A 15,090-nucleotide genomic window follows, 5' to 3' on the forward strand; every position below is an offset into this window, starting at 1 on the left:
CTGGTTCAGGGTTGCAAGTTCCTCCCACTGGTTTGAGCGCAGTGATGGAGATGATGCTAAAATACATGCACACATGCCTGAGGCACACCTGGTTCACCGCATAAGTCCTCCTAATCGGATGTATAAAGGATGAAGATGGAGCCATATATATTATACGACCATGGGAGATGGAGTCGCAAAACATGGTGCGTACAGAGGCATGCACAGACAAGTTGAGGAAGCGGATGGTGACAACGGATTCAGGTGAAATTACTTCCACTCTAAAAGGGTGCCTAAGGTTAGTATGGATTAACTCCAAACAGGAACGGAATATGACTGTGCCGGGGTCCCATGCTTAATGCATAATGCACGATGGTAGCATGAGAGAAAATGGTGCTTTGCCTCTACAATTGCTGCTCCGTCGGTGACGGACTAGCCAATAGAAGAGAAGTTGGCCAGCAGCATCAGCGATCTAATGGGAATGACAACATGGACAGAGTCTGCAAATGAAATTTCGCTAGAACTGCAGTAAGGTAAGGGACCTGGAGTTAGAGACGCTGGTAAGTAGGTCTTGTTATTTACCTCCATTAAAGTTACTATGGTGGATGAACAGTATTCAGCATTGCTCCACATAATTTTTCGTCAGCAAATCTTCAGTTATATTACAAACAGATACAAGGGCTTAAGATGAGAAATTACTAATACTTCTCTACTCACGGAGGTGATGGGATTTGCATGAATGACCTGTTCTTCAGTTCTACAGTTTCGGCTATCTTTAAACACTAGGTGCATGCTATGGGTTAAGGGTTGTGCGAATAGGCATATTCAGCATGTTCAAGTCCAAGTTCGTACGCTTTGGTGGTGGCATAGGTTAATCACTTGGGTGCAATCAAGTCTAAGTAGCCAGGGATGGTTTACCTAACCTCTTTTGGCACGAGAGTAGCATCATGTTAAATCCATGTTAAAACAGAATGGATGATGGATCACTAGTATCTTAATGACTTATGGAACACTACGATCGAGATGTTGCATCCAGGCTCAATCACCAGTAGAAATATATTTTATATATATAGGTGGCATGGCAGTGGCGATAGACGCACTCTCACTACTCTGGGGAGGTTTGTCTTCCTCCATTTTGCCTTGTTGGTCGGGTCTTGCAAATATTCAGTAATCTGCTTCAGCCATTTTGTAGTGATGGTCCTTTGCAGCCATGGTTCCCGCTGATGTTGGGAATCATATAAGAACCTTATATGATTAATTCTAACATAGTATTGCTGGTTCAGCCCGTGACTCGGGAAACCATCCTATGCATGATGATCAATTCGTTGACATATATACGGCACGGATAACTGACGACTGGGAGTTCAATTTCGAATGGGTCTTTGACATAGTTAGTTATAGTACTATTATCTGTGTTAAATGTGCCTTCTCATCATATTTCTGCTAGAAGCGGGACCCACTCTGTTGGGTCTCACCCTCTGATATCCAGATTCATGAAGGGTATCTTCAACTCAAACCTCACAGGCTCAGACACGTAGAGATATGGGATGTTAACATTGTGCTGACGCCGCTTCGCCGGTGGGCTCCAGTTTCATCCCTGTCCTTGGTAAAACTCACTTAAAAGTGGTTATGCTCATGGCACTGGTTCAGCGCAATGGGTCTAGTCATTGCATAGCGTGACTGGTCAGCATGGTTACAGCTGCAGGCTAATAACTATTTATGTTTATGGCTCAGTCAAGCAGAGTAGACCAGGGGCATCAGGTCTAACTACAATTTGGGCATACCCTATGGACCTTCGGTTATGTGTGGTCATCTACTACTATATGTTAGGTCACTTAGAGCCTTAGGGGCATGGATCTAGCTATGTTTGTCAGTTACATAAACCTCATAGAAGGTATCAGTATAGACCATCTCCAGGTTAAACAGGTTCTGGCTTATGCAGGAGTGACTGACATTTTAATCTCACTCCACCACGGCTGTAACAGTTCAGCGGTAGGGGTATGGATGTTCTACGGTACCACATCCTAGTGTCTCCAGGGTGGCCAAACGAACGATCTTTCAATACATTGTACAAACCCATTGCCAGACCGGTGGTATTTGCCAACTCAATTAGTTCTGTCTATAGTTCCTCCTGGATGACAGGGGTTACTATTGTGATTATTGGTTCATAGAAGAGCATCAGCATGTCTACATCTATGACATGTCTGAATGCATGATTATGTTTACTCATCCTTGGTCAATTGATGTAGTGTGTGACACATGGACTCGTTCCACGGCATGAAGTCACAGAGCTTTAAGATCTTCACGCAGTCACTCACGTGACTCCGAAGTAAAATAGTAAGATTAAACGAGAACTTACCAATTTGAAGTTTGATCTTTATTTTATGAGGAGTTACGATGAGGGATTACATGCCCTCTGCTCCCAACCCCTCCTCATAAAACTCAGCTGGTAGTTCTAGTTTCTCGAATCTTACTATTCTCAGGTCAATGTTTCCTGTCTGTGATTTCACACCGCTGATTTGAAGATTGACGCGCATGCGTGCTGGCGGGGTCTTCACGTAATCCCTCATCGTAACTCCTCATAAAATAAAGATCAAACTTCAAACTGGTAAATTCTCGTTTAATCTTACTATTCATCATGTAAACCAGCATAGATTTGAGGGATTAAATAGCATCCCGTTAACTGTTAATGCGATTCCAAAATACAACTTTTAAGTATTCCCACGATTTCAACTATGGAACCTGTGTCTTTCCCCTGTGTAATATGGTTTCAGAAATCATCCACTAAATTGGCTTTAATCTTTTCCATATATTTATATATATAAAATTGAGCAAAAACTCATCGTCATTCCAACTAAATTTCCACACCTACAAATCTATGAATAGTATCAAATGTCACCATAATCTTACCAGGAAGTTGAAGGTGTAAAGGAATATTATGGCCTGCGATCTGATAAACTAAATGAGATTCTGGTTCATTCTGTGAAAGGAAAGAAGAAAAAACATCCTTACTATTTCTGTAATAAAAACAAGGAAATGTTAGAACTAAAGAGGAAGTTAGTCAACAACTGCAAAAAGAAATGCCAGGATAACAATTTAAGGTTACATTTTTATTTGGTTAGTCATAGAAGATACAGCACAGAAACAGGTCCTTTTGGCTCCTCACATCCAGGCTAACCATTTTGCCCATTTTCACCAATCCCATTTGCCCCCATTAGGACTATAACCTTCCATGTCTTCATTGTTTAAGTGCCTTTCTAAATATCTCTTAAACATAGTGATTGTATCGGACTCCACCACCTCCTTTGGCAGCAAGATTTAGGTATCAATCATTCTAGCCCTCAATTCCCCTTTAAATCTCCTTCCTCTCCTGGATAGAGTGGGTGTGGAGAGGATGTTTCCACTTATGGGAGAGTCGAGGACCATAGGTCATAGTCTCAGCATTAAAGGCTTTCCTTTAGGAAGGATATGGGGAATTTCTTTAGTCAGAGTGTGGTGAATCTGTGGAATTCATTGCAACAGAAGGCTGTGAAGGCCATCTGGATATTTTTAAGGCAGACATAGCAAGATTCTTAATTAGTACAAGTGTCAGGGGTTATGGGGAGGAGGCAGGAGAATGGTTAAGAGGGAAAGATAGATTAGCCATGATTGAATGGCAGAGCATGGCCTAATTCTGTGCCTATCACTTATGAACATAAACTCTCCATTAGCAGGGCAGGCATGCGAGGATGTGATTTTGGAGGAGTTGCAGAGCAGTACACTACCTATGGGATGTGAGCCAGGTGCGAAGCACAGATAGTTTGGTGTCATGCACAGAGGACACAGTAAACATTGATTGCTTTCCACAATCAGCTTTCTGCTAAAATTCTATCCTCAATCCCCAAAATAATATACTATGCAACAGAACTAGGCCTCAGAACAAAATAGGTAATATGATCTCAGTGCAGAAGTGCGCTTATTTAACAGGGTTGTAAGGGTTTGCAGACAATTGATGGGGTTACTTTATTTCATACAAAACCTTCAACTACTTGAAAGTAGGTCCGCTGAACACACAAATAGCACGCAACAAAAGGTTTTCACCGCACCTCGGTACACGTCACAATAAACTAAAGTCAACTCATCTCAAAGAACAACTTGTAAACCCAAGATTACAACTGATAAAATCCTAGACAGAACTGTGAACAATAATCCCTTCATGGTGTGTAAGAAGGAACTGCAGATGCTGGTTTAAACTAAAGACACAAAAATGCTGGAGTAACTCAGCGGGACAGGCAGCATCTGTGGAGAGAAGGAATGGGTGATGTTTCATCTTGAGACCCTTCTTCAGACTCAGACTTCAATCTGAAGAAGGGTCTCGATCCCTTCATGGTACAAAGCAACTTGATACATCCTAATCACCCTATATAGATAAGGGTGCTTGTTTTTCAGCAGTATCTTCTTTGCGAGTTGTTTGTTGAATGTGCAGTGTCTTACGTCTGTTAGTTATGTCAGTCTAGTCTTTTAGTTGTAATTCCATAGTTTTTGTTTTTATAAATTCATGTTCATAAGTGATTGTGTACAGTTTTGGTCTCCTAATTTGAGGAAGGACATCCTTGTGATTGAGGCAGTGCAGCGTAGGTTCACGAGATTGATCCCTGAGATGGCGGAACTGTCATATGAGGAAAGATTGAAAAGACTAGGCTTGTATTCACTGGAGTTTAGAAGGATGAGGGGATATCTTATAGAAACATATAAAATTATAAAAGGACTGGACAAGCTAGATGCAGGAAAAATGGTCCCAATGTTGGGCGAGTCCAGAACCAGGGGCCACAGTCTTAGAATAAAGGGGAGGCCATTTAAGACTGAGGTGAGAAAAAACTTTTTCACCCAGAGAGTTGTGAATTTGTGGAATTCCCTGCCACAGAGGGCAGTGGAGGCCAAATCACTGGATGGATTTGATGGAGCTCTAGGGGCTAGTGGTATCAAGGGATATGGGGAGAAGGCAGGCACAGGTTATTGATTGGGGAAGATCAGCCATGTTCACAACGAATGGCGGTGCTGGCTCAAAGGGCTGAATGGCCTCTTCCTGCACCTATTGTCTATGTTTCTATGATAGGAGCAGAATTAGGCCATTCGGCCCATCAAGTCTCCTCCGTCATTCAATCAAGGCTGATCTATCTTTTCCTCCTAACCCTGTTCACCTGCCTTCTCCGCATAACCCCTGACGCACAAACTAATCAAAAATCTATCTATCTCGGTCTTAAAAATATCCATTGATTTGTCCTTTTGTTATTTATGATATGTTCAGTTTTTAGTTAAGGTCTGTAGACAATAATAGACAATAAACAATAGGTGCAGGAGTTGGCCATTCGGCCCTTCGAGCCAGCACCGCCATTCAATGTGATCATTGCTGATCATCCCCAATCAGTACCCCGTTCCTGCCTTCTCCCCATATCCTCTGACTCAGCTATCTTTAAAAGCCCTATCTAGCTCTCTCTTGAAAGTATCCAGTAGATATCTGTGGATATTTAAATTCTTTGCTCTGATACCGTACAAACATTATGCCTGAATAAAAAGTTTTCAATGCTATTACTGGAACTGGCAAACCAATGGGAATTCAGTGATCCTACTGGGTGAACCACAACATGACTTGGATCAGATAAATAAATAAACACACACGGCACCGTTAGATCAGGTGATGTTGAATCTCAGGTCAAGACCTCCAAAGGAGTACCTTGGTTTCTCAGCCTGATCTTAACACAGTGTAACTGCTAGTTCCTCTGTAATGCTAAGTTACGTTAAATTTAGTTTAGTTTATTTAGAGATACAGCACTAAAACAGTCCCTTCAGCCCACCGAGTCCGCGCTGACCAGCAATCCCCATAAACACTTACATTATCTGGCACGCACTAAGAACAATTAACTAGTGAGAAGAAGAGTCTCGACCCGAAACATCACCCATTCCTTCGCTCCAGAAATGCTGCCTGTCCCGCTGAGTTACTCCAGCTTTTTGTGTCTATCTTAGGGACAATTAATTATTATACCAAGCTAATTGGTATACATCTGTTTGTCTTTGGAAAGTGTGGGAGGAAACCGGAGATCCCGTTGAAAGCTGGTCACAGGGAGAATGTACAAACTCCGTACAGACAGCACCCCTAGTCAGGATCAAACCCAGGTCTCTGGTGCTGTAAGTCTGCAAATCTACCCCTGTGCTACTCTGCTATCCTTTAACAAGCAACACATAGAAACATAGAAACATAGAAATTAGGTGCAGGAGTAGGCCATTCGGCCCTTCGAGCCTGCACCGCCATTCAATATGATCATGGCTGATCATCCAACTCAGTATCCCGTACCTGCCTTCTCTCCATACCCCCTGATCCCCTTAGCCACAAGGGCCACATCTAACTCCCTCTTAAACATAGCCAATGAACTGTCCTCGACTACCCTCTGCGACAGAGAGTGGTGAACTCTCTGCGTGAAAAAGTTCTTCTCATCTCGGTTTTAAAAGGATTTCCCCCTTATCCTTAAGCTGTGACCCCTTGTCCTGGACTTCCCTAACATCGGGAACAATCTTCCTGCATCTAGCCTGTCCAACCCCTTAAGAATTTTGTAAGTTTCTATAAGATCCCCTCTCAATTCTTCTAAATTCTAGAGAGTATAAACCAAGTCTATCCAGTCTTTCTTCATAAGACAGTCCTGACATCCCAGGAATCAGTCTGGTGAACCGTCTCTGCACTCCTCAGTCTGGTGAACCGTCTCTGCACACAGGCTTAGAGGTCTGACACTGAGAAGCAATGATAAAAGTGGCCTCTGAATGAATGTCCTGCCAACAAATCGGGGGGGGGGCAAGTGTTCTTGAAATTAAATTGCCTCTGTTCATTCCAACTTTGTTTATGTAGGTGTGTGAGAAATGCCGGCATGAGATTAATCCTAATACTGCGTACCTATCGCAAGTTTAAAAATAAATCCATAAATCATGAAGTTGTTTATGTCATGTATTTTGAGCTGAAATGTCATGTATTTTCACGAAAAACACACTATAACTCAAATGGAATAATGTTCAAGCTGTGGGTGAAAATTCTCCTTTGTCGATCGAGTAGGAGTTCCCAAAACAATGCAACAAAAGTGCCATTCGTGACTGCATTTCAGAACTGATCAGAGGTCAAAACAAACTCAAGTTGACCATTATTTTCACTGAAAATGCCTGGGGTGGAATCACATTATGTGCATTATGCATTAGAGGAAACTTCCAACTCTCTGCTGTCTTATATGGAAATCAAGCTGTTCCGAACAGAATAACAGATGTAAACCATGGGGAACAAACACAAGAGAAAAATGCATTTCAATAAATAAGCAGTTCCATCAAAATTGAGCATGCTTAAAATGTTTGAAGAAACTAATCAATCACCAAGATCAGATCTGCATAAAGATTTTAGCACCATCTCTATCACAGTTTACTTATGAACAGCTCAATGGACAACCTCATTAGCACACAACCAGCAGATACCAAATCCCCCAGTCACTCAGGCATTGAAGGGCAACTAGAGAAAAAAACAGCTACGTGTCAGAAGACAGACCTTTGACATCACTTGTCCTGGTTAGAAGACCCTTGTGCACCCCCAGCTTTTGATAACATATGGAGTCACCCCATCTTCCAGTCAGCTGGACATTGCCGCCCCATCTGTCGTCTGTGGAAAGCTTCTTCCGGACCAACACCTTTGACCACAAGTCCATCGGGCAGTGGTCAGCACGGAATGTCCTGCAGGCACTGCAGGGAAAGGACTCGATGGATCCGGTGGCGTGGTTCCCAGAGCAGACTGCCCAGCTTGTCTGGCAAAATGCCTCATCGCCAGAACTCACCAACAAGCACCAAGACCTGGCTTGGCTGGCGGTGAGGGGAGCCCTCCCAGTTAGATCCTTCCTGCACCGTCGGAACCTCACCACCAGCTCACGCTGCCCCCGGGACGGTTGCGGTGGAGAGGAGACGGTTGCCCACCTCTTTGCAGAGTGTGGGTTTGCAAAAAGAGTCTGGAGAGGTATGCAAGGGTCCCTGGAACGATTTATCCCGAACAGCTCCGTCACAGAGGACTCTGTGATCTACGGACTGTTCCCAGGGACACATTCAGAGACTGACATCGAGTGCTGCTGGAGGGTCATCAACTCGGTCAAAGACGCTCTTTGGTCTGCCCGAGCGTTGCTCACCACCCAGCAGAGCGAGATGTCCGTCAGGGAATGTTGCCGACTGGCCCACTGCAGACTGCAGGAGTACGTGTTAAGGGACTCGCTGAAGCTTGGTGCAGCCAACGCCAAGGCTCGGTGGGGGAGGGCCACAGTCTAGGGTCCTTCCGCTGCTGGACATGGGGGGCACGGTATGGTGGAGACGCCCCTCAAATTAAATTAAGGGAAGGTATCCCACGCCAGGGGGCCACATGAGTGGCACGGGTGGGGGACATTATTTGTGGAAGTGAAAATGTCAAATGGGATTTTCGCACTGTAAACACTGTATATATTTATTACTTGGACAGGGGCCACAGAGTGGCACGGGTGGGGGACTGTTTGGTGAAATTTGAAAAATGTTAAAAAAATTGTACTGAAAAAACTTGTATAGTCTCCGAAAATGTCGGATGAATTTTGTTTGTTTGAATGGTTCAGGAATTGTATATATTTATCAATGAATAAAGTCTATTTTGAAATTTAAAAAAAAAATCTTCTAGTATCACCCACATCCCCTCAGTTCCAGCAAAACACCAAGTGCTGGCCGGCCCAGTGGCGCTGAAGGAGAATTGCCAGTGCCGGAGACCCAGGCTCGACCCTGACTACAGGTACTGTCTGTCCAGAGTTTTTACGTTCTCCCTGTAACCACATGGGTTTTCTTTGGGCGCTCCAGTTTCCTCCCACACTCCAAAGATGCAGAGGTTTGTAGGTTTTGGTTAAAAAAAAAAATGGTAAATTGTTCCTAGTGTATAGGATAGTGCCGGGGAGGCCCGGGGAGCTGTTGGTGAGAGGAGGAGTTTCCCAAATCTGCAGTGTTCCATCTCACTTCCAGAGAAGGTGTCTGGTGGAAGCCTCTGTTTGGTGGAAGAGGACCAGAGGAAGCAGCTGATTGGGTGCAACCCCAGGTTTACATTTCTGCTTTCAGGTTAAAGGTTCTGTGAGTTAAGGGATCAGTGAGTTAAGGGATCAGTGAGTTAAGGGATCAGTGAGTTAAGGGATCAGTGAGTAGAGGGATCAGTGAGTTGAGGGTACAGTGTTTATTAGTAAAGGTACAGTTTAAAGGATAAAGATTTTTATAGTGTGAGGGAGTTGAGTTAATTTGAGAGTAAGCTATGTCAGTGGAAATTGGCCCCGTGGTTTGCTCATCCTGTAACATGTGGGAGATCAGGGATATGGTCGGTGTCCCTGGTGACTACGTTTGCAGGAAGTGTGTCCAGCTGTAGCTCCTGGCAGACCGCATTGAACGATTGGAGCTGCGGCTGGATTCATACTGGAGCATCCACGATGCTGAGAAAGTCGTGAATAGCACGTACAGCGAGTTGGTCACACCGAAGGTAAAAGGAAAGAGGACAGAAATGGAACGGGTGGCCACTAGCCAGCGTAGCAGTAGGCAGGTAGTGCAGGAGTCCCCTATGGTCATCTCCCTCCTAAACAGGTATACCATTTTGGATACTGTTGGGGGAGATGGCTCATCAGGGGAATGCAGCAGCAGCCAAGTTCATGGCACCATGGGTGGCTCTGCGGCACATGAGGGGGGGGAAAAGAGTGGAAGGGCAATAGTAATAGGGGATTCAATTGTAAGGGGAATAGGTAGGCGTTTCTGCGGCCGCAAACGAGACTCCAGGATGGTATGTTGCCTCCCTGGTGCAAGGGTCAGGGATGTCACTGAACAGCTGCAGAACATTCTGGAGGGGGAGGGTGAACAGCCAGTTGTCGTGGTGCACATTGGCACCAACGATATAGGTAAAAAAAGCGATGAGGTCCTACAGGATGAATTTAGGGAGCTAGGAGATAAACTTAAAAGTAGGACCTCAAAGGTAATAATCTCTGGATCACTACCAGTACCACGGGCTAGTCAGAGTAGAAATAGGAGGATATTGCAGATGAATACGTGGCTTGAAAAATGGTGCAAGGGGAAGGGGTTCAAATTTCTAGGGCATTGGAAACAGTTCTGGGGGAGTTGGGACCAGTACAAACAGGACGGTCTGCACCTGGGCTGCAATGTCCTTGGGGGGTGTTTGCTAGTGCTGTCGGGGAGGATTTAAACTAATGTGGCAGGGGGATGGGTGCAAGAGCAGAGAGGCAGAGGGTATAAAATGAGGGTAGAAGCAATAGGTAGCAAGGTGAGAAGTAAAAGTGGCAGGCAGACAAATCCAGGGCAAAAATAAAAAAGGGCCACTTTTCAACATAATTATATAAGGGGTAAGAGTGTTGTAAAGACAAGCCTGAAGGCTTTGTATCTTAATGCAAGGAGCATTCGTAATAAGGTGGATGAGTTGAATGTGCAGATAGTTATTAATGAATATGATATAGTTGGGATCACGGAGACATGGCTCCAGGGTGACCAAGGCTGGGAGCTGAACATCCAAGGATATTCAATATTCAGGAGGGATAGACAGAAAGGAAAAGGAGGCGGGGTAGCGTTGCTGGTTAGAGAGGAGATTAACGCAATAGAAAGGAAGGACATTAGCTTGGAGGATGTGGAATCGATATGGGTAGAGCTGCGAAACACTAAGGGGCAGAAAATGCTAGTGGGTGTTGTGTACCGGTCATCTAACAGTAGTAGTGGAGTTAGGGTTGGCATCAAACAGGAAATTAGAAATGCGTGCAACAAAGGTAAAACAATTATAATGGGTTACTTCAATCTACATATAGATTTAGTGAATCAAATTGGCAGAGGTGTTGATGAAGAGGATTTCTTGGAATGTATGTGGGATAGGTTTCTAAACCAACATGTAGAAGAACCAACGAGAGAGCAGGCTATTCTAGACTGGGTATTGAGTAATGAGGAAGGGTTAGTTAGCAGTCTTGTTGTGCGTGGCCCCTTGGGCAAGAGTGACCATAATATGGTTGAGTTCTTCATTAGGATGGAGAGTGACATCGTTAATTCAGAAACAAGGGTCCTGAACTTAAAGAAAGGTAACTTTGAGGGTATGAGACGTGAATTCGCCAAGATAGACTGGCGATTGATTCTTAATGGGTTGACGGTGGATATACAATGGAAGGCATTTAAAGACTGCATGGATGAACTACAACAATTGTTCATCCCAGTTTGGCAAAAAAATAAATCGGGGAAGGTAGTGCATCCGTGGATAACAAGGGAAATCAGGGATAGTATCAAAACAAAAGATGAAACCTACAAATTAGCCAGAAAAAGCTGCCTACCAGAGGACTGGGAGAAATTCAGAGACCAGCAGAGGAGGACAAAGGGCTTAATTAGGAAAGGGAAAATAGATTATGAAAGAAAACTGGCAGGGAACATAAAAACTGACTGCAAAAGGTTTTATAGATATGTGAAGAGAAAAAGATTAGTTAAAACAAATGTAGGTCCCGTGCAGTCAGGAACGGGTGAATCGATCGTGGGGAACAAGGACATGGCAGACCAATTGAATAACTATTTTGGTTCTGTCTTCACTAAGGAAGACATAAATAATCTGCCGGAAATAGCAGGGGACCGGGGATCAAATGAGATGCGGGAACTGAGTGAAATCCAGGTTAGCCGGGAAGTGGTGTTAGGTAAATTGAATGGATTAAAGGCCGATAAATCCCCAGGGCCAGATAGGCTGCATCCCAGAGTACTTAAGGAAGTAGCCCCAGAAAGAGTGGATGCATTAGTAATAATTTTTCAAAACTCTTTAGATTCTGGAGTAGTTCCTGAGGATTGGAGGGTAGCTAATGTAACCCCACTTTTTAAAAAGGGAGGGAGAGAGAAAACAGGGAATTACAGACCAGTTAGTCTAACGTTGGTAGTGGGGAAACTGCTAGAATCAGTTATTAAAGATGGGATAGCAGCACATTTGGAAAGTGGTGAAATCATTGGACAAAGTCAGCATGAAAGGTAAATCATGTCTGACGAATCTTATAGAATTTTTCGAGGATGTAACTAGTAGAGTGGATAAGGGAGAACCAGTGGATGTGTTGTATCTGGACTTTCAGAAGGCATTCGACAAGGTCCCACATAAGAGATTAGTATACAAACTTAAAGCGCACGGTATTGGGGGTTCAGTATTGATGTGGATAGAGAACTGGTTGGCAGACAGGAAGCAAAGAGTAGGAGTGAACGGGTCCTTTTCACAATGGCAGGCAGTGACTAGTGGGGTACCACAAGGCTCATTTCTGGGACCCCAGCTATTTACGATATATATTAATGATTTGGACGAGGGAATTGAATGCAACATCTCCAAGTTTGCGGATGACACGAAGCTGGGGGGCAGTGTTAGCTGTGTGGAGGATGCTAGGAGGCTGCAATGTGACTTGGATAGGCTGGGTGAGTGGGCAAATGCATGGCAGATGCAGTACAATGTGGATAAATGTGAGGTTATCGACTTTTGTGGCAAAATCAGGAAAGTAGATTATTATCTGAATGGTGGCCGATTAGGAAAGGGGGAGATGCAACGAGACCTGGGTGTCATGGTACACCAGTCATTAAAAGTAGGCATGCAGGTACAGCACGCAGTGAAGAAGGCGAATGGTATGTTAGCATTCATAGCAAAAGGATTTGAGTATAGGAGCAGGGAGGTTCTGCTGCAGTTGTACAGGGTCTTGGTGAGACCACACCTGGAGTATTGCGTACAGTTTTGGTCTCCTAATCTGAGGAAAGACATTCTTGCCATAGAGGGAGTACAGAGAAGGTTCACCAGACTGATTCCTGGGATGTCAGGACTTTCATATGAAGAAAGACTGGATAGTCTTCTAAATTCTAGCGAGTACAAGCCAAGTCCATCGGCATTGATGTGGCTCTTGATGCAACACTCAGTTCATCTAAATTGAAAATTATTCAAAAAAAATTTGATTGGGACGGTCCTGCAGAAGCTAATGATGCACTTTGGAATGACTTCAAAGATGCGTTACGCAAATCCTTTCTGTCTGCAGTGGACTGGGGGAAGATTTATTCCATCGTTCAGAAGCAAGGCTAGGATGTTGGGGATTATGTTGATGGTGTCCATAATGCCTTCATAAGATATTCAGGTTTAGAATTAGATTCAGGCGAGTCTGCTCTAATAAGTGCTATTGAAAACGGCTTGCAACCTCGTATAAAACAGTTGCTCTGTGCAACTTTTATATGATGGGAATATTAAAATGGGGATAATGTTTTGTCTGTTTTACAACATTGTCAGCGCCAGATTGAACAACGGTAGCAGAGAGTCAGTGAGAAACCAGGAAGTATCCTGAAGAAGAGGTCATATTCAGCAGGCCCCTATCTGCCCACATGGAAGGATGTTTGGAAGGGGAAGGAGAAGAATCAGGTCACTGGGAAGGGGGCAGGCAGGAAATGTGTGTTTTAATTGTGGTCAACGTGGACACTGGGTCAGAAGCTGCCCGCAGCGATATATATATTTAAAAAACAAATGTTTACATTAATGACATAAGCCAGACCGTCCCCTACAGCACGAATAACCCATTTAGACCCAGTCAAACCAACGGAACGGTAATCCCCTAGTGCCGGCAGAATTTTAATGCACCAGGGCCCTCTATTGATGAAATAATAAATTTGCAAGTTGTTGCCGATATCTCTGAGCGCCAATTAACCATATAACCATATAACAATTACAGCACGGAAACAGGCCATCTCGGCCCTACAAGTCCATGCCGAACAACCTTTTTCCCTTAGTCCCACCTGCCTGCACTCATACCATAACCCTCCATTCCCTTCTCATCCATATGCCTATCCAATTTATTTTTAAATGATACCAATGAACCTGCCTCCACCACTTCCACTGGAAGCTCATTCCACACCGCTACCACTCTCTGAGTAAAGAAGTTCCCCCTCATGTTACCCCTAAACTTCTGTCCCTTAATTCTGAAGTCATGTCCTCTTGTTTGAATCTTCCATACTCTCAAAGGGAAAAGCTGGTCCACATCAACTCTGTCTATCCCTCTCATCATTTTAAAGACCTCTATCGTCCCCCCCCTTAACCTTCTGCGCTCCAGAGAATAAAGACCTAACTTATTCAACCTTTCTCTGTAACTTAGTTGTTGAAACCCAGGCACCATTCTAGTAAATCTCCTCTGTACTCTCTCTATTTTGTTGACATCTTTCCTATAATTGGGCGACCAAAATTGTACACCATACTCCAGATTTGGTCTCACCAATGCCTTGCACAATTTTAACATTACATCCCAGCTTCTATACTCAATGCTCTGATTTATAAAGGCTAGCATACCAAAAGCTTTCTTTACCACCCTATCTATATGAGATTCCACCTTCAAGGAACTATGCACGGTTATTCCCAGATCCCTCTGTTCAACTGTATTCTTCAATTCCCTACCATTTACCATGTACGTCCTATTTTGATTTGTCCTGCCAAGGTGTAGCACCTCACATTTATCAGCATTAAACTCCATCTGCCATCTTTCAGCCCATTCTTCCAAATGACCTAAATCACTCTGTAGACTTTGGAAATCCTCTTCATTATCCACAACACCCCCTATCGTGGTATCATCTGCATACTTACTAATCCAATTTACCACACCTTCATCCAGATCATTGATGTACATGACAGACAACAAAGGACCCAACACAGATCCCTGAGGCACCCCACTAGTCACCTGCCTCCAACCCGACAAACAACCATCCACCATTACCCTCTGGCTTCTCCCATTCAGCCACTGTTGAATCCATCTTGCTACTCCTGCATTTATACCCAACAGTTGAACCTTCTTAACCAACCTTCCATGAGGAACCTTGTCAAAGGCCTTACTAAAGTCCATATAGACAACATCCACTGCTTTACCCTCATCAATTTCCCTAGTAACCTCTTCAAAAAATTCAAGAAGATTAGTCAAACATGACCTTCCAGGCACAAATTCCTGTGGAATGACTGTTCCTAATCAGACCCTGTTTATCCAGATGCTTATATATATTATCTCTAAGTATCTTTTCCATTAATTTGCCCACCACTGAAGTCAAACTAACAGG

At 43.9% G+C, this 15,090-nt stretch overlaps 1 protein-coding gene across 10 annotated transcripts in view; it reads right to left on the bottom strand.

The window, feature by feature from the left end:
• The window catches only part of adam22 (ADAM metallopeptidase domain 22), a 252,306-nt gene that overhangs the window by 117,414 nt on the left and 119,802 nt on the right, over positions 1 to 15,090 (bottom strand). For all 10 annotated transcript variants that reach the window (XM_055655426.1, XM_055655417.1, XM_055655409.1 and 7 more), the window contains one exon: positions 2,890 to 2,959. In XM_055655426.1, coding sequence (XP_055511401.1) covers positions 2,890 to 2,959 — 70 coding nt within the window. The remainder of the gene's footprint in view (positions 1 to 2,889; positions 2,960 to 15,090) is intronic.

Source organism: Leucoraja erinacea, chromosome 2 (genome assembly GCF_028641065.1).
Source record: "Leucoraja erinacea ecotype New England chromosome 2, Leri_hhj_1, whole genome shotgun sequence".
In the NCBI taxonomy this organism is placed as follows: domain Eukaryota; kingdom Metazoa; phylum Chordata; class Chondrichthyes; order Rajiformes; family Rajidae; genus Leucoraja; species Leucoraja erinaceus.